Here is a 23,981-nt window from a genome sequence, read left to right on the forward strand (position 1 = left end):
AGCTACTTTTCACTGTTGGCACAACAAAACATTTCATTATAGTCCAGGTGCATAGCCTTTGTTTATATATTCTATATTTCCAAAGCAAAAATAAATAAAAGAATCATTGTTCCCCTAATCTCCCAGGAGTTTCACCTTACAGCTCCCGTGGCCATGGCAGTCACTGTTTTATACTTTTTGTAACAAGAACCAGGGACTTCATTCTTGCCCTTTTCCTATCCCTTTCTTTTTACTCCACCCACCCCTCCCCTGTTCTTCTCTTATCCCTACCACACTCAATCCTTCTCTTTCAGATTTTACTAGGGTTCTATACCATTAAAAATACAAGGAAAAAAAAAGGAATTTTTACTTTAAGAATAACTCCTCCCCCTTTCCCAATTTTTACATCAAAAGATATTGTTAAATGCCATTCTCTTCCACATTTAGAGAACTGCAAATTCTCTGGGGAGAGAAAGGTGATTGCTTAAGAGGTGAAGCACCTTAGAGCATTCAAAATGAGGAGTGATTTTGTACAGAGGATGTCATGCAGCAGGCTGAACGTCTATTTCCCATTCCTTTATTTGTTACCTCTGAGACCTTGAAGAAGTAGTTTCTAGTCTTGGCATGCCAAAGCTTCATCTGCAATTGAGAGCATTGGATTGATGATCTTCAAGGTCCTTCCTGCTCTAGCATTCACTGACTCTGCTATTTTTGACATATTGAATAATCAGAAGCAGCCAGTTTTAGTATCTTATTATAGCAAAAGTGGTAAAAATAATGAGCATATACTATCAATGTGCATCTATGTCTTCTTATGTTTGAGTGAGGTTCCTGATACATAAACCTTGGCTGATAATTTCTACCGAAAAAATTGTAAGTATTAAAGACACTCTTCTGAAGGTGTTCTCTCCAGACTCTCCTACAGGCAATCATGAGCAAGAGGGTTGGCATCATCGGAGCTGGAGTCAGTGGCTTGGCTGCCATATGGTGCTGTCTGGAGGAGGGGCTGGAGCCCACTTGCTTTGAAAGGAGCAACGATGTTGGAGGCCTGTGGAAATTCTCGGTGAGTGGCACATCATTGTAACACCAGTGAAAGGAGATGGGTTCCAGTGCAAACCACATCTGGTCAGTTCTAATTCAGATTTAGGAGGCAGGTCACAAAAGCTCCGGATCTGGAAAGTAAAATCTTACCTCTCCCATCATACTAATGCCCTAAAAACTATTTCACACCAGCAAAATTTGTTCTGAAAAGGACATCTTCAGCTCATTAAACATCATCACCTGCATGGTGAAGTCCAGATCTCCAAGCTGTAAAGGGCACTAATGTTAGTAATTAGTCAAAAATGTACCATGGCCTTCCCAGGTAACTGAAACGATTCTATTCTTTATTGCTCTTAAATGCCAGGAACATGGTTGGAAAAGAGGCAAACAAACCTGGACTGAGATCCTGAGGTCAGAAGTCCTGAGTTCTAATTTCAACTTGTAGGTTTTCTAGGCAGATAGATTTCAGGCCAGTTGCTTTTGTTTCCCTGGACCTCAAATGCTCATTTGTCAAATGCAGAGGATATGATTCTATAATTAACTTATGTCTATTGGGCAGATAGAAATTATAATAGATGATGATTGTGTGTGATGTGTGTGCAGTTGTTGAATAGTCTATCAGCTCCAAATCCAAAGAGAAAAATTATGGTCTTTGCCATTTGGACTCACCGTAGAAATAATATAATTAGGAAACAGTCCTTGTAAACACATTTTTTTTTTAAATTTCAAAGCCAAGTTTGGAGAAACTTCTAGTTCTTCTGTCCTGAATTTCCCAGTCATTGTAATCAGTTGTTGATGATACATATTTGGCTTGAAAACATTATATTCACATCATTCGTCTTGTAACTACTTCCTGTCCTGGTCTCAGTTATTGCCCTGCCTGCACCAATAGCCTCCTCCAATAGAGTATATCAGTGCTAACTTAAAACACATCTTTATTCTTCTCCAAGCTTTTTTTTAAAAAAATTTGGTTTTGTAACCCTTAAAGCACTCCATGAGATATAAGGTCATTAATTTTTATTTCCCAGTAGGGGATAATCAAGAGTTAATATTTTTCAAGAATTTAATTTTCCTTATTTACATTTGCTCAGGGAAATGTGGACAGCTTAGACTAAATCATAAAATGGCTTTCTACCATCTCCCTAGTAACAATTAAATTATGCTTGAGCATCTATTCTGCTAGTTTGTGCTAAGTACTGGAATGATAAATATGGAATATAATCACTCTTTGTAAATGGTTCCATTTCATTTGATTAAGCAAACCATAATATAATTCCACAATCCTTTGATAGAAAATGGGCAAAAACTCATTTGATAGCAGAATCTCTTCTGAAATCATAAGATTAAAAAACGTGAATTGGATCAACATGAGGCTAAGGCTCACTTTCTGTTGTACAGCAGAAAGTTTATTGCATTTGACAGATTGCTGCCCCAGATCTGTCTAGGAGTGTTATGGAGCGAAGTCCAAAAATGTACACATTCCAAAATATATCTGGCCCTAAGACTTTTAAATAAGAGATTGCATAATCATGATAACAAGATAGACCTTGTCACCATCAATTCGATGGACAAGTACCTCGAGCTTTTAGAAGAGGGTGGACTACGGAAATCTTAGTAGGTCAAAGTAAACCTCCCACAGGGATTACACTTAGCCTTGAAGGATAACCCCAGACAAGCAAAATAGAGGACACCCTGTGACACAACTCGTAGAGAGTGCATTTCCCAACAGAGTCTGAGAATGGCACTCCATAGACCTATGTAGGCATTGACTGTGTGCCAGCACCAGGTAACAGAGACTAACAATCAGGAGGCACAAAAAAGGCGATGAACATGGTGTGTGCAGAGAGGGATCCATGAGTTAGCCAATATAGCCAGATCAGAAAGTTTATTTAAGGAAGCAATAATATGATACAAAGATCAATAACATACAAAGTTGGATTCTGAGTTATCAATAAGATGCAAAGTTGGATTCTGAGTTATCCACAAGAGGAAATTCCTCTTTTCCATAAGGTCGTGTCTGTAAGCAATCTTCTACTCAAAGGCCTGGTGAGGAGATGGACCCATACAAATACTGAAAACTTTAGCCCCCTCCACACACCCCAACCCTTCCTTCTTTTCTTAGAAAAGTTGCTTGGCACAATATATAATCAGAGAGGAATTTTTTTTAACATGTTACATAAGACTGTATCTTGCAAGCCTTTTTTAGAAGGTGTTCTAGCAGACAGAAACCTGATAATTCTGAACTTTTCACTATTTGCTTTTTCTGAGAAATGAAAACCAAATGGGATTTACATACTAGCAGGCTGAATGTGAGTGTGTTTTCAGTTTCATCCACTCCTAAATAGGGCCTCATGTCCTCAAAAGATTTTATTACTGCTGTAATAACAAGCTGCTTAACAGCCAGGTGCGGAGACTCACGCCCATTATCCCAGCACTTTGGGAGGCTGAAGCGGGTGGATCACCTGAGGTCAGGAGTTCCAGCCTGGCCAACACGAAAAAACCCCATCTCTACTAAAAACACAAAAATTAGCCAGGTGTGGTGGTGGGTGCCTGTAATCCCAGCTACTCAGGAGGCTGAGGCAGGAGAATCTCGAACCCAGGAGGCAGAAGTTGCAGTGAGCTGAGATCATGCCACTGCACTCCAGCCTGGGCAACAAAGAAAGACACCATTTCAAAAAAAAAAAAAATGCTTAACAATAAGTTAGTAGCATTTTGATTGCAAAAGCTGTAACCAGGACTATTTGAACTTTTCCCCACTCATTTATTCATATATTCATTTGATTAATACGTAATGAGTACATTATGTGTAGGGTACTATGTTAAGCATAGCTGCAGATAAGAGACCAGTCAGCACTGTAAAAGCAGTGAGAAAACAAGTATTAGAATAACTATAAGTGACTATATAATTAGGGCAGTAAGGATAATGGGAGCTCAGTAAAGCTAAAGATGATTTGGCAGTAGCTGAGAGGGAAGGTAAGGAAAGGCATGAGAAAGTTGAAGGCAACTTTTGAGCATATTTCAAGGGCATATTTAGACAAGGAGATGTGGGACTCATAAGCAGAGCTGGAATAGGAAAGAAGATCAAGGTAGACTGCTCAGATGCATGTACAACATTCTGAAATTAACCTCTGCTTTGCCCTCAAGTTACTTATGTTCTCGTGGGAAAGATGAGAGATGAACACAGTTATCATCTAAGACAGATGGTGCCCACAGCTGCTTAGATCTCTGGTTCTAGGGCAAGCTCCCTCAGCTAGAGGCAGAGTCTAAGTTGAATTTCCTCCTTACTGGCTCAAACCACACCTCATATTGAAATAATAAAAATGCCTGCTCCTTGGAGCAACTGACTTGTTACATAATACATTTGCTTTTTTGTGTTTGTTTGGAGAACAGTGTTTTAGGAAAAATTCCAAGGAGCTGTAGTGTACGAACTCTTCTCTCCTCGTGTTATAATTGCCTGGGGTCAAGAGGCATAAAAATATTTCAAGATGGAAATATTCCAAGGCCTTAGCATCTGTTTCCCAGAACAGAGTCTCATATTCTTCAACCAGGCTCCATCCCACAGTTCAGCCCTGCCTCCTTTCAATGGGCAGCTGAAAAAAACCTCCTTCCAACCTCTCCTCCTTCTCACAACCATCAGTAAAAGGCACTAGTTGTGGGTGAAAGGGAAGCACTCAGCCTGCCAAACTGCTGGGCATGAGCCTTCACACTTTTTCTGACCTCCACAAACATTTTTAAAAGTTTAAATTTCTGTGCTTCCATGTTTATGAGAAATACAGCAACCATGAACAGAGGAAGATTAGGTTTTCAACTTCAGAAAAAATACTGAGGCTTCGGGCAGCCGCCTACTTCCCCACTGGGACACAATCCTCTCAACCCTTTCCAGCACTTTTTGTCTCCCTCTTCCAGAGGTCATCTGGTGTGAGAGGGAGATACACATCTTGAATCCATCAGCAACGTGACATTCCATCTCTTTCCCCCATTGCACAAGAGTCCCTTCGGGACCTTGGAAGCAGAAGCTGCCAGCTCTGAAATGTATGTTCAAGGCAGCACATTGTGTGCACTTTTACCCTACCCTCACGGCTGAGAGGAAATGTTTATTTTCAATTTAGCCTTTGACTGCTTCTAAAAGATAAGCCACTTTTCAATTACACAGAGGCTTTACAATGAAGTGCCAAGATCTAACACATGTTCTAAGGGCTCTGGTTTCCTGTGTTTCTTTGGTGAGGAGTGAAGGCCAGGAACTGATGAGCCAAAGAACAGGGTTCATTTACAACAGAGCAGTGGTTGTCAAAGTGTGGTTCCTAAACCAGCTGCATCAGCATCACCAGGAACTTGTTAGAAATGCAAACCACCTCAGACAATACCCGAGACAGATTGAATCTGAAATTCTAAGAATAGGGCTCAAGAATCTATGGTCTAAGGAGCCCTCCAGGTGATTCAGATTATGCCAAAGTTGGGAAACCACTTCAATATCGGGTTGCTGCCAGTGAAGAGTTTGCTAAACTCCAATAGCAAATAAATAGGCTGGAACTCAAAGCCTCCTCTAAACTGTTTTGTTTTTTGTTTTTTGTTTGTTTGTTTGTTTGTTTGTTTTAACCTGAGTATAAGGTCAGAACCAGTGGTGGCACAGGAGAAAGCAAAAACCACTAAGTGACTATAAAGACAGAGCTAACACTGAGGGTAATTACAGTAAGAGGATTCACGTGGAAAGATCTCCAGTTCTGTGCCAGGTGCTACGTAAAGAGCTTTCCATTCCATGTCTTACTGAGAGCTTTTAATTTTTGTTTGTGCTTTTAAATATTAAAAGGGTTTTTTAGTCAACCAAGAATTGAACCACTGTGTTCGCTGAAGGGAAGACAATTCTTGGCTTTCTCTTTAAGCTTTCTTATTCTCCCTAGGACCACACAGAAGAAGGCAGAGCCAGCATTTACCAGTCTGTATTCACGAACTCTTCCAAAGAAATGATGTGCTTTCCAGACTTCCCTTACCCGGATGATTACCCAAACTACATGCACCACAGCAAGCTCCAGGAATATATAAAGACATTTGCTCAAAAGAAGGATCTTTTAAGATACATACAGTTTGAGGTAGGGGCCTCATAACTTGTACTGTTGAAATTAATATATGTGTGGGTTAGAGCAAAGGAGACAGCAAACTATTATAAAACTTGGAGCCAAATGTTTAGGCACCTCAGTAATCAAAGACTGGCTCTGATTATAAAGCATTCACGCACTGATTTTTTTTTCTACTAGACTTATTAGTCCACTACTCCCTGAGAGCTTTCAGACTACCTTAGAAAATGGAGGCAGCTATCCCGTCATTGTCCACTTTCCACCCTCATGCTCTGATGTTTTGGAAATAATCCAGAATTCTTTAGTATATATTAGGAATTTTGTCAGTTCAATGCCAACGAGTTGTGGTTCAAAAAACCACAGCATTTGGTAGGAATTCTCCCATTACGTTATGAAAAGGTTAACAACTTAAATGGGAAATATAGTCATTGCCCCCATTTTTACCCACTCGGTTCATAAGTTTTTTTATTAAAAAGACTTGAGATTTCAGCATTGTTTCTGTGAGAATAATGTTTTACATTTGTTTGGGACTCTTTACTAAGCATTTCTGTCTGTATGTTTGGAACTCTTAACCTCAATTAACTGCTGTTAAATGCAGAACACATGCATATAGTGGGAAAAACAATCAGCAGAATTATGAATTGTGGTGATATTTACATCATTATTTTACCTGGAGTAGCCCCAAATGTATAGTAAAAATAAAATTTTCCAATAGTCATTTTATTCCATTCATTCATTACATTCATTTGCTTCCATCACGGTATTAATATCAACAACCATTAATGAAGTTCCTACTGTGTGCTAGGATTGTGCTATGTGCTATATGTAAAAGAAAAGGAGGTCTAAGACTCAGCTCTCACGAAGTTATTTCAAAATAAATATATAAAAGAGTAAGTAATAAGATTCCAGTAACAATTTCAATCAAAGAGAAAACTTTTTAAAGCTATATATGATTTGTTTATAAATAAAACAATGCTATGGAGATCATGAAGCAAGAGGCAACACTTTGGGGGAAGGTATTTTCTACAGGAGGTAAAATTTAGTTGTATTTAGCAGGTGTTTTAGATAAATGAGTGGCATGAGTACAATTAGAGAGGTGAGAAAATGCCCTGCTCATTTGGAGAACAGTGGGCAAACCAAGTTGGCTAGGAGGGAGATATATCTGGTAAGATGAGATATGGCTACATATATCAGTAAACTAGTGTGTAAATACTGTGATTTTGAAAAAACAGAGGATTATTTTGCAACCATGTAAAATAAGTCCAAAGAAGGGACACCCAGAGCTTCTATGATGGCACCAAAGTCATCAAAGATTCAGCTTCACCCTTCTTAGCATGAGGCCGACATCATGAGGTTTGCCTTGTGGTCCAAAACAGTTGCTGAAGCTGGAGCCATCACATCTGCCTTCTAGGCCAAAAAAAAAAAAAAAAAAAAAAAAGGAAAGAATGAAGGGCAAAGGGATGTTCTCCCACCTGAATCAGCTCCCCTTTTACAAATTCTCCTGAAAAAGCTGTCCAACATTGTCTGCTTATATCTCACAGGCCACCCTAGTTGCACAGGAACCTGGAAAATGCATCCCTTTGCTGGGTATGTTGTCCCTCCAAACAAAATCAGGGTTCTGTTAGTAAGAATGAAGGGAGAATGGACATTAGGGAAGCAATTTGCAGCATATGTTCCAGAAAAGTCTGTGGGAATAACAGAAAATAAAACCAAAAGAGTAAATTGGAACAAAATTGCATGGACTTAATAGTAATCACATTCGAAATGTAGAATAAGTTTAAGAGGCTGTGAAGTAACAGAAATTGAGCAGGAGACATGAAATAATATGGTCCTTTAGAAAGATTAATCTGACAACCAGGACAAAGGATGGCTTGTAGGAAACGGGAGACTGAAGACAGGCTAGTTAGAGTTTTTGCCGTAGTCCATGCAAGGGAGTGATAAGGACTTGAATGAAGGCAGTGTTAGCAATCATGGAAAGAAAGCGTGAGATTGGGAGAGAAATTATTGTTAAACGTAAGGCAAGGATGGAGAAATAACAAGGAAAACAAGTCGTGGATTTGAAGCATAAGTGACTGGGAGGTTCATGTCATCATTCAAAGAAATAAAGTCAGAAGCCAGTTTCAAAGGAAATTTAAGTAGGTCAATCAAAACCTGCTACATATGAGGAAGTATTAGGTGGCCCTCCAGATGGAAAGGTCAAGCTAAACTGGATAGAAGAGAGACCAAAGATAGATGTATTTGTATATTCATACCATGAAAGTTGCTAATATTTCTAAGGTAGAGTATTTATGTAGAGCAAAAGAGATGCCAACGATCAAACCTTGAGATAGTCCCATATTTATTGAGTAGATGGAAGATGAGGTCAGAAAAGGAGGAAGCCATGTCAGTAGAGAGTAGCCATAAGAAAACAACACAGATTTGTTAGATGACATCATTCACAAAAATATTCGGTGTGATTTACCCCTAAATCTACTAACTTGATGTCAAAAAGTAAATGTACTCCAGTGAGTAATTTTTCTCATGAGATTCAAATACTCACTGAAGATTCACTGTGACTCCAATTTTAATATCTTTCTATACATCTCTGAATGACCAAGAGAGCTCATAACAATTATTTCTTCCACAGAAACAGGGCAAGAAGGAAAAAAATTTTCACATACAGAATTGTAAATAGAAAAATAAATTTTCTGGATTTCTTTAAGACCCTGGTTTCCAGTATAAAGAAATGTACCAGCTTCTTAGTCACGGGCCAATGGGTTGTTGTTACTGAAAAGGATGGGAAACAGGAATCTACTATTTTTGATGCTGTAATGATTTGTTCAGGACATCATGTATACCCCAATCTGCCAACTGATTCCTTTCCTGGTAAGTTTGAAAAATATATAATAATCTGGGGACTTTATATGCAAACCTCAAGAGTTAGAAACATGTATTTCTATAGATATTACATAATGATTATTCTTAAAGTCCCAAAGATTTCAAAAGAAAAAAAAATTAAGTTTAATGATAGGATAGATATAGTAATAAATAGCTTCACAAGTCCTTATATTAAAAAATCAAGGACCTGCAAGCCAGAGATCAGACAAACACAAGTTCCTATTTTACAGACAGTAACTGAAATATAAGTTCTGACAGCACATGGGATCTCCGACCACATTTACATTCAAAAAAAGGAATCCAACTGCCAAATGGCTTATGTTATTTATAGGAGACTCCTAAGTTTCTAATTTCATCTTCATCCACAATTTGCAAATAAACTTTAGAAATCTCAGTGATTTGCGTGTGGGTACACGCATGGGTGTGTGTATAGCAGCACACTTCATTACCATCCAAAACTGGCAAACCTGAAATAAATACAACATAGATGGAGCCTTCCTTCCATGCCACAGGAACACAGTCTACTCAAAGATATTAGAGTTCCCATGACTAGGTATGATGTCCGTAGGCCAAGTCAAATTAAAGAGTAAAGGTTCAGAAGGAAAATAAGATTAAAATTCTTAATGTTAACAGGCAGTATATTTAATGTTTATGAGCATGGGATCAGAACACCTGGGTTCAACTTATTATTCCACTAGTTCCTTACCACTTAACTTGTCTCAATTTCCTCATCTTTTAAAATAGGGACAATAGCCTACCATGCAGGGATGTTATCAAGATCAAATGGCTAAAACATGTAAAGCATTTAGCAGAGGATCTAGCCCACAGAGTTTACTCAGTAAATATTAACCATTATTATTATCGAAAAATACATTCTCATGCCTTAAGATTTTTTAAGACACTAAAAGTAAGTTTTCGGGGGCTTAATGTCAAAAAATGCTAACTGGATACACTTCAACTGGGGAATTTTTTAATTAAAACCGATAATAGGTTTAAAAAGACACAAAGAAAACATCTTCATAATTTCTGAAAATCAGTTCAAACCACTCACCATGTTCCACTTAGGCCTGGACCGGTTTCGAGGCAACTACCTCCATAGCCGGGATTATAAGAATCCAGAAGCCTTCAAGGGGAAGAGGGTCCTCGTGATCGGTCTGGAGAATTCGGGATCTGACATTGCTGTTGAGCTCAGCCGTCTGGCTACACAGGTACATGACATAAAGGTTTTGGGAAATAAACCTAAGGTAGGGCTGTGCTACTAAGTCAGCAGCCAAGGCACTAAGGATGGTACTTACATGTCACATCACAAGAGATCCACTTTTTGTATGTGGTCCTTTAAATCAAGAAGGACTTGAGACATCCTCCATGTGAAGCCACGTAATGTGGCCCAATGCTAGTAAGGAAGTATAATCCATTGAATCCAAAGATAAGTGCATAAGTGTGTGTATGGATAGGTGAGTGTGTATGTGTGTATTTCTTGTTTTCATTTTATATTCTGATCACCTCCAAACAGACTAGTTCCTGGTCAGACTTAATCTTTATTTATTTAACAGTATTAATTATAACCTATCATGCAAAAAGCACTCTGTTTACCACCCTGAAGTTCTGAAAGATATGCATGATTTGGTATTTACTAACATAAATTCAATCAACAGCAGGTGCTTAGCAAATATTGGGCACTTACTATGCTTACTATGTGTCAGAACTATGAAAAACTAAAAATAAATGCATAAATACGTTAAACTAGTTCCTGACTTCAAGGAAGAGTCAATGGATGGAGATGAGGTTCACAGGTACACACAGACTATTACCAAAGGAGGTAGTGAGTCTTCCAGTAGAATTAGGTGTGGCAATAGCAACACAGGGAAAAGAGAATCTAACTTAGCCTGGATAAGGTCAAGGAAGACTTCCCAGAGGACTCCAAGCTGAATCATGTATCACTGATAGACCCTAAAGAAACAACATATATTTAAGAAAATAGGTTCTCAATAAATAAATTCTTAAATAGATGTAAATAAAACCTAAATTTTTTTAACTAAAAATTCCCTTCAGTTATCACAAAGTTAAAGTCTATTTTGCAAAGATGGTAAAATAGATAAGCAGCCAGACTCATCTCAGGGCTGAGGCGGTTGCCATGGTTTGGGTTGCTCAGGAAAAGTCCTTGGGGTATGGGTGTAGGGAGAACTGGAAAAGACAACCAGGGACAGAGAACAGAATTAAATCCTTGACATCTCATCAGCCTAATTTCAGCTAGAGATTTAGCTACATTTTTCCTCCACCTAGCGCACTATCACCAGCCACAACCTCTGGGGCTCACTGGATCATCTGGTCCCTACCAGACTTGCCATCTTAGTCTATGAGTATGTGAAGATTAAACCATCACAGTTGAACACAGAGCCCTATTGTTCCTTGAGGTATGGTTCTAATCCTTTCAACATCTACACACCAGCCCTCAGGAGTGGTGAGAGAGTCCTGTCTCTACTAGTTTAAATTTTAGACTTTAAATTTTTTTTTTAAGTTCTGGGATACACATACAGAACATGCATAGGTATGCATATGCCCCCCACTCCCCCGACAGGTCCCCGTGTGTGTTGTTCCCCTCCCTGTGTCTATGTGTTCTCATTGTTCAACTCCCACTTATGAGTGAGAACATGCGGTGTTTGGTTTTCTGTTCCCCTGTTAATTTGCTGAGGATGATGGTTTTTATAGCTTCATCCATGTGTCTGCAAAGGACATGAACTCATTCTTTTTTATGGCTGCTAATCAATTTATTTAGACCCACCTTTTAAAAGTGTTCCTACTTGGATATTGAGGAAAATGCATGGAAGTGCCCAAAGAAGTGTGTTGTGTTGTGTTTATTTCTTACAAAGTGATACTGAAATCTGTGTTGCCTTTCCCCACCAGGTCATTATCAGTACCAGAAGTGGTTCCTGGGTCATGAGTCGGGTCTGGGATGATGGCTATCCTTGGGATATGGTGTATGTTACCCGCTTTGCATCCTTTCTCCAGAATGTCCTTCCTTCATTCGTCTCTGACTGGTTATATGTCCAGAAGATGAACACATGGTTTAAGCATGAGAACTATGGCCTGATGCCTTTAAATGGGTACTTAAAAATAGAATATTTTTTTCAAAAAAGGGGGGACACTCATTTAAGTGAATTTATTCTCTCTAGAACTTTTGTTGTCTCATTGAGCCTAGTAACATTAAACTAAAGGTTTCACAGGTGACAAGATATACCCAGAGACCATATATGGCTTGGAAACCTTATTGAAATTAGTCCAGTACAGAAAGGGTATAGAAAAACCTGAAATGGAGATGATGCTGGCAGATAAATCACCCTGCCATGCATGCTTCTTTTGTGATAGCTACAAGCTAACACATAGAACTTTGAGGACTGAACAAACTTAAATTGGATTTTTGGAAGAATATCTTGTCCATGCTTATGGATGAAAGGGGATATCAATAATAATACCTGCTTCTCAAGATGGTTGTGGTATTCAATAATATAAAAATACAAGAATTGCTTTGTAAATGATAAAGCTTTAAAAAAATTGGTTCTTCTTAGTTTCAAATTTCTTAATGTGCTTCAAAGGAGCAAATAACAAAACAGTGTTAATCAACATGTCTCAGCAAGTAGGACGTCTCAAAACAAAAGTGCACACTTCTTCCACCCCGAAATGTTGACATTTTTGCAGGACCATCAGGAGGTATGGAACACATAAAGCAATGGAGAGTCACAGAACTAACATGGCCCATAAGATTAGTCAATTCATTTATTTACTTCTTTATAGAGACAGGGCCCAACACTTACTAATTAGGAAGGTCACTCCAGGTAGAAGAACCAGCGTATCAATAGAAAAAAAGAATATTTAAGTTGATAAGAAAAGAAAGAACTGAGAAATTTTATCTCCTGGTCCATGCTAGCCAAAAGTTTCATTGTGTTTAGAGAAAGGTTAAGAAAAAGGAGGAACTGCACATCAAAAGAGCAAATGCCAGATTTAGGAGCTAAACTGTCAATCCAAAGCAACTTATACTACCAAGTCGTGCAGACTGCTATAACCCTAAAAAAATGTTGATTTTGTGCATTTAACACTGGGGCCTCCTTGAGGGTAGAGGGTGGCAGGAGGGAGAGGATTAGAAAAAATACTTATCAGGTACTATGCTTATTACCCAGGCAACGAAATTATCTGTACACCAAACCCCTGTGACACACAGTTTACTTATATAACAAACCATGGACCCCCAAACCTAAAATAAAAGTTTTTAAAAATTATGTTCAATATAAGTCCCATAGCTTGAGCTGGTTAAGATTTTTTTATCTTGTAAGAGTATCTATAAATTATATTTTGGCCTTTCCATTTTGACAATTAAAACATAGTTTTGGAGATGCATTCATTCTAAAAACTAAGCTTCCTTTTGGAAAGGGTTCCAATTACCCAAAGTTTCTGGAGGGGGAATGGGGGAGAAAAAACAGGTTTCATTGCAATCTATGTTTTGCTACCTTGTAAGGTAAAAGAAGAGGTTGCAGGATTAGATAGACAGAAAATGATATGGAAGTAGAGACGCATTTCAGGATTTACAAAGTTTGTGTCTGAGATACTTGCAGGAAATTCCAGAATCTCAAAGGAAACTTAAATCAAAATGAAATATATTGTCCTGAAAAATATTATTCCTAGAATTTTGGCAACTAAAATGCAATATCAACGTTGTTATACTTTTTTGTGGACACAGCTGATGAAAAAAAACCAAACATGGCAATAAAACTTCCCACCACTGCAAGTTTGACTTCCCCATGTAAGCAAGACTTTAAAGTTATGTTAATAGTGCACTTATAACAACAGTGCTTGCAATTACCAGGAACTGTTTTAAGTACTTTAAGGATAATTGGTCATTTAATTTTCACAACAACCTATGAGGAAGATTCCATCACCATCCCCAATTTTACACATAAAGAAACATACAGAAAAGTAACAACTAGTAAGAGATGGAGCTAGGTTATGAACCTGGGCCATTTGCTTACAGAGTTGGCATTCTTAACCACTTTATTATGTCTGTAAATTAGTTTTATTCTCATTTAGGAAAGGAATTGCCATGAGAGAAGAGAGTTCAATAGCACTCATGCTGATATTTAACTGCTCGATGTCATTTCAATGTTACCGGCTGTTGCAGGTATGTCTTGGAAATTAGCTATTTACAGCAAGGATGTTTGCCTCTCATTTCTGTAGTTCCCTGAGAAAAGAGCCTGTGTTCAATGATGAGCTCCCATCCCACATCCTGTGTGGCATTGTGTCCATCAAGCCCAGTGTGAAGGAGTTCACGGAAACCTCAGCTGTGTTTGAGGATGGGACCGTGTTTGAGGCTATCAACTCTGTCATCTTTGCAACAGGCTATGATTATTCCTACCCCTTCCTTGATGAGACTATCATGAAAAGCAGAAACAATGAGGTCACCTTGTTTAAAGGCATCTTTCCCCCACTAATGGAGAAGCCAACCTTGGCTGTGATTGGCTTGGTTCAGTCCCTTGGAGCTGCCATCCCCACAGCAGACCTGCAAGCCCGCTGGGCTGCTAAAGTATTTGCAAGTAGGTGGGCCATTCTGTCTTTCATTCATTTTATCAATGAACATTTATTGAACACGTGCTATATGCAAAGCACTGTGCTAGGGATACAAAGAGAACAAGACAATCATGTTCCTTGACCTCTCAGAGCTTAAAATGGGGTGTGGGGGATGCCATAATAGGGGAAATTTGGGGGGGTTCTAGCGAGGGGAGTTGAACAGTGAGCTCTTTTTTTTTTTTTTTTTTTTGAGATGGAGTTTTGCTCTGTCGCCCGGGCTGGAGTGCAGTGGCCGGATCTCGGCTCACTGCAAGCTCCGCCTCCCGGGTTTACGCCATTCTCCTGCCTCAGCCTCCCGAGGAGCTGGGACTACAGGCGCCCGCCACCTCGCCCGGCTGGTTTTTTGTATTTTTTAGTAGAGACGGGGTTTCACCATGTTAGCCAGGATGGTCTTGATCTCCTGACCTCGTGATCCTCCCGTCTCGGCCTCCCAAAGTGCTGGGATTACAGGCTTGAGCCACCGCGCCCGGCCGACAGTGAGCTATTTCACACAGAGCAAACAGCATGCAGGAAGTCACAAAGGTGAGGAAAAGCATGAAATGTGTAAGGACCCAGAAACATTTTGGTGGGAAGGGAATATAAAGCAGAGGCAGGGAGTGGCAAGAAATACAGGTTTGTAAGTCATGTTAAAGAGCTTAAAGTTCTCATAGGGATTTAGAAGGACTTTGCAAGATTTTAAGCAAGAAAAAACTAGCAGAGGATAACTGCAATGTCAGGCTACATTATGAAGGTTGGAAGGGCCCTGGTGAGTGTTGGAGGTATGCCAGAAACCTCACTGGTGTCAACTACTGTCAGAATAACAAAGTCAGGCCACTCTGATTCTTGTGACAATCTTCTTCTTCCCTCCGTCTACTCTAGACCTCATGGTCCCCAGGGACTACAAGTAGGCTTATGTGAGGAAATCAAGAATATGAGGATTACATGGAGAAAGGCAATGTCTCAAATATATTGATTTAATTTACTCCAGTCATACTATTATTATCATTATTACTAAATATGTTCTTTTACTCAAGTATTCTCCAAAATATTGACCAATATAGGTGTAACTTACCTAACATAACTAATCTATAAAAACTTACACTATTGGTAATTAGTAAAACCTTACAATCATGGAATATATATATATTATCTAAAATTTTTGTAGATAAATTTCTATTTCACATATACCATGAAATATCATTATTTAAATAAACCGCATCATTAAATATTTTGTAAAGGTGCTCCCTGCAAAATACTTCCATTGCCTTTTTCCTTTGAAAGGCACAACAATGCCAAGAGCCTGAGGTATTATGAGAAGACTGGATACAGTTCATAAACCTAGGAAATTTTCATGAAGCAAATATCATTTATTTATTCCACAAATATTTACTGAACACCTGCTATGTGTTAGACTCTAACCTGGCATTAGGACACAACAACAAATGAAGCAGAACAAAAATCTGGCCTCGTACTTTCTAGCAGGGTGTCCAGCCAATATCAATCATAGGGTATTACCAGGCTGACATAAGACCCTAACAATGACTGGGAAGTGTTCATGCATTGCAAATTTTAGAGCAACTTTCATCCATTGTTACAAAGGCAAATAAGCTACCATTATCAGTTAAAAGAAGTTGCATTGATGTAGTGAAATTTGCAAAAAGCTAAAAAGTGTCTACTGCCCCTTAAAACACTTTAAATAGCTGCAGAAGATGTTTAAAATCCTATGCTTTCTTCCATTATCTCATTTTAAAATGCCAGAAACCTTAAAGGGAACTGTTTTACGAGATTCTTTCTTCAGAGAAGTTTTAGGAAGAAGATATAGAAAAAAAAGATAGGAAGAAATTATTAAGCTATTATATGCATGAAGTATACTGAGCACATATGTTGAGGATTAGGTCCTCCATAATGTTACAGAAATAAGAGACTGAGTGATTTGAAGCTACGACTATCTCTGCTGTCACTATCTCACTACAGGCCAGCTTTGCCATTCCCAAAGAAGGTCCATTAACTTTTCAGGTCTTTGTTTCTGTGAACTGGTATTTTGCTAAAGATATCAAAGACAGCTTCTCTTGATACAAAAATTTTCAGGAATACAGTTTATAAAAACCAAATGATTTCCATCATATGTCATTATGCATTCCTGATGTCTTTGTGTTTTTCAATATTTTTCTCTTCATTTCTAAACTCACGCACCCTGCCAACTATGAATGAAATGATGGATGACATTGAGGAGAAAATGGGGAAAAAACTCAAGTGGTAAGCAATTTTACTTGCTAATAGAGCAAGTCCTAAAATGTGCCTTTATATGCAGGAAAACATTAATATGCTCTAAATATTGTCATTAGTTTACATTTTTTGAACACTTGCAATAATCAAACAATATTTAGATAGTAAACAGTCATTACACTTCTTTTGTATAACTCAAGAATAGAGGTTTTCTATCAGTGATAATTTTGCCCTCCAGGGCACATATGGCAAAATCTGGAGACACTTTTGGTCATTGTGAGTGGAGAGGGCATGCTACCAGCATCTTATGGGTAGATAACAAGGATTCTGCTAACCATCCAACAATGCAGAGCACAGTCCACCAAAACAAATAATTATGTGGCTCAAAATGTCAATAGTGATGAGGTTAAGAAATGACTCTATAAATGACTACAGTTGACCTTTGAACAACACAGGTTTGAATTATATAGGTCCACTTATACATGAATTTTTTTCAATTAACATATTGCAGGCTGGGCACGGTGGCTCACACCTGTAATCCCAACACTTTGGGAGGCTGAGGCGGGCGGATTACCTGAGGTCAGGAGTTCGAGACCAGTCTGGCCAACATGGTAAAACCCTGTCTCTACTAAAAATACAAAAAAAATTAGCTGGGCACGGTGGCGTGCGTCTGTAATCCCAGCTACTCAGGAGGCTGAGGTAGGGGAATTACTTGAATCAGGGAGGTGGAGGTTGCAGTGAGCCGAGATCGCACCACTGCACTCTAGTCTAGATGACAGAGTGAGACTCCATCTCAAAAAAAAAATTTGCAATTATTTGGAGATTTGCAGCAATTTAAAAAACTCAAAGATGAATTGTGTAGCCTAGAAATATTGAATAAATTAAGAAAAAGATGCCATGTATAAAATATATGTAGATACTAATCTATTTTATCATTTACTACCATGAAATATACACAAATCTATTATTAAAAAATTAAAATTTATCAAAACTTAATGCATACAAACTCTAACAGACTATACATGGCACCATTCATAGCCAAGAGAAATGTAAACAAAGATGCAATATTGTCATAATTGCATAAAATTAATAGTAGTACATGATGTACTAGTATAATAATTTTGTAGCCACCTCCTGTTGGTATTGCAGTGAGCTCAAGTGTTTTGAGTATCTACTTAAAATGCTGTGTGACATTAATCATTTTCACCTGAGCAGCTCATATCTCCAGTAAATTCTGCATCACAGTAAAAAGTGATCTCTCAAGGTTCTCACATATTTTTACCACGTTTAGTGCAATACCTTAAGCCTTTAATAACACCGTGGGCTCCATATGAAGTATCATTAATGATGTTGGAAGTGCTCCCAAGAAGCAGACAAAAGTTATGACATTACAAGAAAAAAATTGAGTTGCTTAATATATACTATAGAGTTCTGCAGCTATAGTTACCCACCATTTCAAGATAAATGAATCTAGTGCAGCTATGCCAGCAGTCATGACATCTTGCACTTTTTGTAAAATATATTTTTATTTTGTATTGAAAATGCAGCTTTTTATGTGGGTTCAGGATTGCTATAAGAAAGTATACATGGCCGGGCGCGGTGGCTCACGCCTGTAATCCCGGCACTTTGGGAGGCCGAGGCGGGCAGATCACAAGGTCAGGAGATCGAGACCACGGTGAAACCCCGTCTCTACTAAAAATACAAAAGATTAGCCGGGCGCGGTGGCAGGCGCCTGTAGTCCCAGCTACCCGGGAGGCTGAGGCAGGAGAATGGCGTGAACCCAGGAGGCGGAGCTTGCAGTGAGCTGAGATCGCGCCACTGCACTCCAGCCTGGTGGACAGAGCGGGACTCCGTCTCAAAAAAAAAAAAAAAAAAAAAAAAAAAGAAAGTATACATATAGATTCTAATATAATTTGAGAAAAAGTGAAGTCATTATATGACAAAGCAAAAGGAAGGTGAAGGATCTAAAGCTAGAAAATTTAATGCCAGCAAAGGATGATTTGATTATATCAGAAAGAGCTTTGGCTTAAAAAATGCCAAGATAACAGGAGACATGCTTGCTACCAACCAAGAAGGAGGAGATGAATTCCCAGATGCCATTATGAAAATCATTGAGGAAGAAGGATATCTGCCTGAACAGATTTTTAATGCAGACAAAAGTGCCCTATTCTGGAAAAAAAAAAAAAAAAAGCAAGCCACAAAGGCCATTTATTAATAAGGAAGAGAAGTGTGCACCAGGATTAGGAAGGAAACTAATAAGCTAACTACTGTTTACTGCAAATGCAGTCAGATTTATGATCAGGACAGCCCCTATCTATGAAGCTACCCCCTCAAGCCTTGAAGGCAGAAGATGAATCTCAGTTTCCTCTCTTTTGGTTATACAAGACCCTTTTTCTGGATTAGCTCCGTCAATGCTTTGTCCCTGAAGTCAGAAAGTCCTTGCCAATAAGAGACTGCCTTTTAAAGTTTTTTTGATATAGACAATGCCCCTGACCACCCAGAACCCCATGCGTTCAACATCGAAGGCATCTAAGTGGTCTAATTTCCCCCAAACACAACATTCTAATTCAGCCTTTATATCAGGGAGTCATACGGATCTTTAAGGCTCATCACATACCGTACTCTATGGAAAAGATTGTCAATGCTGTGGAAGATAACCCCAATAGAGAGAACATCATGAAAGTCTGGAAGGATTATACCATCGAAGATGTCCTAATTGTTATAGAAAAAGCCATGAAAGCCATCAATCCTAAAACAACATATTTATCCTGGAGAAAACTATGTCCAGATGTTATATATGACTTCAGAGGATTTACAACAGAGCCAATCTTGAAAAAGATTGTGGATATGGCAAAATAAAAAGGCGAGGGTGAAGGGCTTCAAGATATGGATCATGGAGAAATTCAAGAGCTAATAGACACCACTAATAGACACTTTTAATTCCACACTAGAGGAACTAAAAGATGACTTGATGGAGATGAGTGCTTCCAAAGCAGTGCCATATGAGAAAGAAGACATAGAAAAAGCCATGCCAGAAATAAATTGACATTAGATAATCTGGCAGACGGGTTCCAGTTATTCAAGACTGCTTTTGACTTCTTTTATAACATAGACCCTTCTATGATACAGGCACTGAAACTAAAGCAAATGATAGAGGAAGGATTACTACTATATAGAAAATCTTTATAGAAATAAAAAAGCAAAAGTCAGACGGAAATTATAATGTATTTCCATAATTACATCAAAGTGCCTGCCTCTCTTGCCCCCAATTCTACCTCCTTCATCTCTTCCACTTCTGCCACCCCTAAAACAGCAAGACCAACCCCTTCTGTTTCTCCTCCTCCTCCTCCTCCTCCTCAGCCTACTCAACATAAAGATGATGAGGATGAAGATGTTTATAAGCCACTTCCACTTAATGAATAGTAAACATATTTTTTCTTCCTCATAATTTTCTTAATAACATTTTCTTTTCTCCAGCTTACTTTATTGTAAGAATAGCATTTAATACATATGATATATAAAATATGTGTTAATCAACTGTTTGTGTTATTGGTAAGGCTTCCAGTCAACAGTAGGTTAATAAGAGTTAAGCATTTGGGGAGTCAAAAGTTACACATGGATTTTTGACTGCAAGAGGACTCAATGCCCCTAACCCCTGAGTTCTTCCAAAGTCAACTGAATATAGGAAGTTTCTTTACTTTTTCAAACATTTAACATGGCGTTGATATGTCAACCTAAAGGAAAACACGGAGACAAATGTAATATAAAAAGAATTGATTTGGGCCAAATTTGAGGACTGCAACCCAGGAGCACAGAGTCAAATTGCCCTGAATATACACTCCGTTAGCAGCAGTTACAAGTAGGTTTTTAAAGGAAAAACAAGAGTCAACTTCTAAGTTGTTTACCAAGAACTTACATTAAAATTATATAAGCTATTGATTGGCTATACACTGTTCTTTGTATCACAAATTCCAGGAACATGAAGATGATGGGTGAGACAGCTAGTCAGGAATCAAAATGCTTTTTAACAATTGCCCCCAGGCATTGGTAGAGGGCAACATGACAAGTCCCATATGCCTGGCTATCTGAGCTTGATAAATTTTGCATACCCCACATAGTGCAGACTACTCTGAGCTATTTTTCTTCTCTCACATTGAATGCCACAATGTAGTCACCCACTCAGGGCCTAGAGAAGAAAAGAAATGGAATCCTCAGATTCAACAAAACCTCCTCTGCTCAACTTCATCCAGTTCACAGAACACCTCTCAGAGTTGGGCACTTTTATGTGCTAACAATTCATGCAGCTTGATACCCCTTCCTTTAGAGCCCAGTAGGAATAAAGATGAGGAAACAGGTTAAAATGTTCTTATTGCTTAAATGATAAGCTGCTCTTCAGAGTTTCAAAAAGCAAATTAGGCCACGTTCCAACCAAAAGAACTATAGAGACAGAAAGGGGTGATCTCTTTTCTGTCATAAAAGGAAATGGCCAACACCCCTATAACAAAAGACAGGTTAACAAGAGAAAAACATAACAGATTTATTATGTGCACATGTGTGCATAAGAGCCTTAGAAAACATGAACTCAAAGGAGGGCCAGTTCGTTCATGTTTAAATATTCTCTTCACTGGGGATAGGGGAGATGGAAGTGTAAAAGTAAATGATTTTTCAGAGGAAATTAATGAGTCCAAAGAACAGCAGCCCGGACCAAGTTTCTCTGTGCTTTGGGGGAGGTATAATCACCCAACAGATTCATCTTGCTCACTGCCCAGAAAAGCTGATGCACTGAGAACAGCAGGTTTTTCCAATAGAGAGAGTTTAATAAACACACAGCTGTCAGAGGCATTTGAACCAGAGTGACTCCATCTTGAATAGGGGCTGGGTAAAATGAGGCTGAGACCCCTAGGCTGCATTCCCAGGAGGTTAGGCATTCTTAGTCACAAGACGAGATAGGAGGGCAGCACAAGATTCAGGTCACAAAGACCTTGCTGATAAAACATGATTCAGTAATGAAGCTGGCCAAAACCCACCAAAACCAAGATGATGAAAAAAGTGACCTGTGGTCATCCTCACTACTTATTATATGCTGATTCTAATGAATTAGCATACTAGAAGACACTCCCACCAGCACCATGACAGTTTACAAATGCCATGGCGATATCAGGAAGTTACCCTATCTAGTCTAAAATGTGGAGGAACCCTCAATTCTGGGAACTGCCCATTTCTTTCCTGGAAAACTCATGAATAATCCACCCCTTGTTTAAAATGTAATCAAGAAGTAACTGTAAACATACTCAGTTGAGCAGCCCACGCCACTGCTCTGCCTATGAAGTAGCCATTCTTTTATTTCTTTACTTTCTTAATAAACTTGCTTTCACTTTACGGACTGGCCCTGAATTCCTTCTTGTGAGAGGTCCAAGAACCCTCTTTTGGGATCTGGCCAGCTAAACAGAAGGACAGGAGTTTATTACTACTCAAATCAGCCTCCATGAAAATTCAGAGGCTAGGTTTATTTAAGGATAGTTTGGTAGTCTGGGGGCTAGGGAATGGGGAATGTTGATTGGTTGGATCAGGGATGAAACCATAGGGAGTCAAAGCTTGTCTTCTGGTCTTCCTGGGAGGAGACCACATGACAAGATGAACCAGTTTACCAGTCTGGGTAGTGCCAGCTGGCCCATCAGAATGCAGGGTCTGAAAAATATCTTGAGCACCAATCTTGGGTTTTACAATGGTGATGTTATCCACATGAGCAATTGGAGACTTCTGACTGCATGACTCCTGAGCCCTAATTTCTTACCTTGTGGCTAATTTGTTAGTTCTACAAAAGCAGTCTGACCCCCAAGCAAGGAGGGGTTTTGTTTCGGGAAAGGGCTGTTACCATCTTTGTTTCAAAGTTAAACTATAAACTAAATTTCTCCCATAGTTAGCTTGGCCTATGCTCAGGAATGAATAACGGAAGCTTGGAGATTAGAAGAAAGATGGAGTGATTACATTTTTTTTTCACAGTCATAATTTTTTTAAAGGTGATTTCAGAGGTAGCATCACAGGATATAGGAGACTGAAGGGAGGAAAGCATGTCAAACAAAGGCTGTCCTGTTCTGCAGATGAAATCTCACAGAGAGCGGCTCTCAGAGTCAGTAGCCTGTGATGAAAGTTTCTCTGTCAGACATTCAGCGGTGCCTGGCTCTCAGTCTCTCTCTCCTGTGAGTTAATATTTCCTAGAGTGGGCAAGGGAGGCCTCCGAGAAACCTAGTTTCCATCTTCCGTTTACTTCCCTTTCTTTTCTCCACAGATAAAAATCTCCTTCACAAAGGCAGCTTTTCAGGGCTATTTCCGTCTGCAGGCCCTCTGAATGGCCATCTCAAAATCTTTCAAGGAAGTATATATTTTGCAGTAAAATATTTTTTGTTTTCTTTAGTATGAAACAATTTATATTATTAGATTATAGAAGTATTAAAACCATCCATGATCCCACTTTTAAACAAACTAATCTGAAAGTCTAACATTGGGGCAGATTCTAAGCAATGTATTATAAAGAATAATGTGTTAATGAGTAAACTAAGTTAATTGGTCTCCTTAAACCAGAGGGTCAGTTTACTCCACGCCACATGGCCAAAGGCAAAAATCCAACATTACATCAAACTCAGAGATTAGGAAGGAGGAGAAAAGCAGCTCACTTAGCCAAAGAAAAAGCAATAAATTCAATTTTGTAGAAAAGGGGGGCATAAATGGAATTGCCATTTAAAATATTATTTTTCTGAAAGAAAACATAAGAAATTAATGCTCTTATTTGCAACTGTAACACTTATTGCAGTATGTTCTCTTCTTTCTTCAGGTTTGGCCAGAGCCAGACTTTGCAGACAGATTACATCACATATATGGATGAGCTGGGCTCTTTCATAGGGGCCAAGCCTAACATACCATGGCTCTTCCTGACAGATCCCCGCCTGGCCCTGGAGGTGTACTTTGGCCCTTGCAGCCCATATCAGTTTCGACTGATGGGACCAGGGAAGTGGGATGGGGCCAGAAATGCCATCCTGACCCAATGGAACCGGACAGTGAAGCCAACCAGGACAAGAGTTGTCAGTGAAGCTCAGCGACCCTACCCCTTTTACAATTTGCTTAAAATGCTTTCATTCCCATTACTCCTTCTGGCTGCTACACTTACATTTTATTAATGAGAAAGTCTTTGAG

General features: G+C 38.9%; 1 protein-coding gene across 1 annotated transcript; it reads left to right on the plus strand.

Annotated features, from left to right (window-relative positions):
• Positions 1-910: 910 nt before the first annotated feature.
• On the plus strand, positions 911-23,965 carry LOC104668548 (putative dimethylaniline monooxygenase [N-oxide-forming] 6). Its single transcript, XM_010371307.2, has 8 exons — positions 911-1,042; positions 5,919-6,107; positions 8,795-8,957; positions 10,035-10,177; positions 11,874-11,947; positions 14,196-14,557; positions 16,754-16,820; positions 23,623-23,965. Exons 1-8 carry the CDS (start codon positions 911-913, stop codon positions 23,963-23,965), a joined length of 1,473 nt encoding a protein of 490 aa, XP_010369609.2.
• The last annotated feature ends 16 nt before the right edge of the window (positions 23,966-23,981 follow it).

This window comes from Rhinopithecus roxellana, chromosome 8 (genome assembly GCF_007565055.1).
Source record: "Rhinopithecus roxellana isolate Shanxi Qingling chromosome 8, ASM756505v1, whole genome shotgun sequence".
Classification (NCBI taxonomy): domain Eukaryota; kingdom Metazoa; phylum Chordata; class Mammalia; order Primates; family Cercopithecidae; genus Rhinopithecus; species Rhinopithecus roxellana.

Excerpts from the sequence above, each read along its gene's own strand:
- LOC104668548 (XM_010371307.2), top strand. The coding sequence starts at position 911 with ATGAGCAAGAGGGTTGGCATCATCGGAGCTGGAGTCAGTGGCTTGGCT. Across the intron at positions 10,178-11,873 it reads TCAGCCGTCTGGCTACACAG|GTCATTATCAGTACCAGAAG; the intron begins GTACATGACATA and ends TTTCCCCACCAG. Across the intron at positions 14,558-16,753 it reads TAAAGTATTTGCAAGTAGGT|GCACCCTGCCAACTATGAAT; the intron begins GGGCCATTCTGT and ends TTCTAAACTCAC.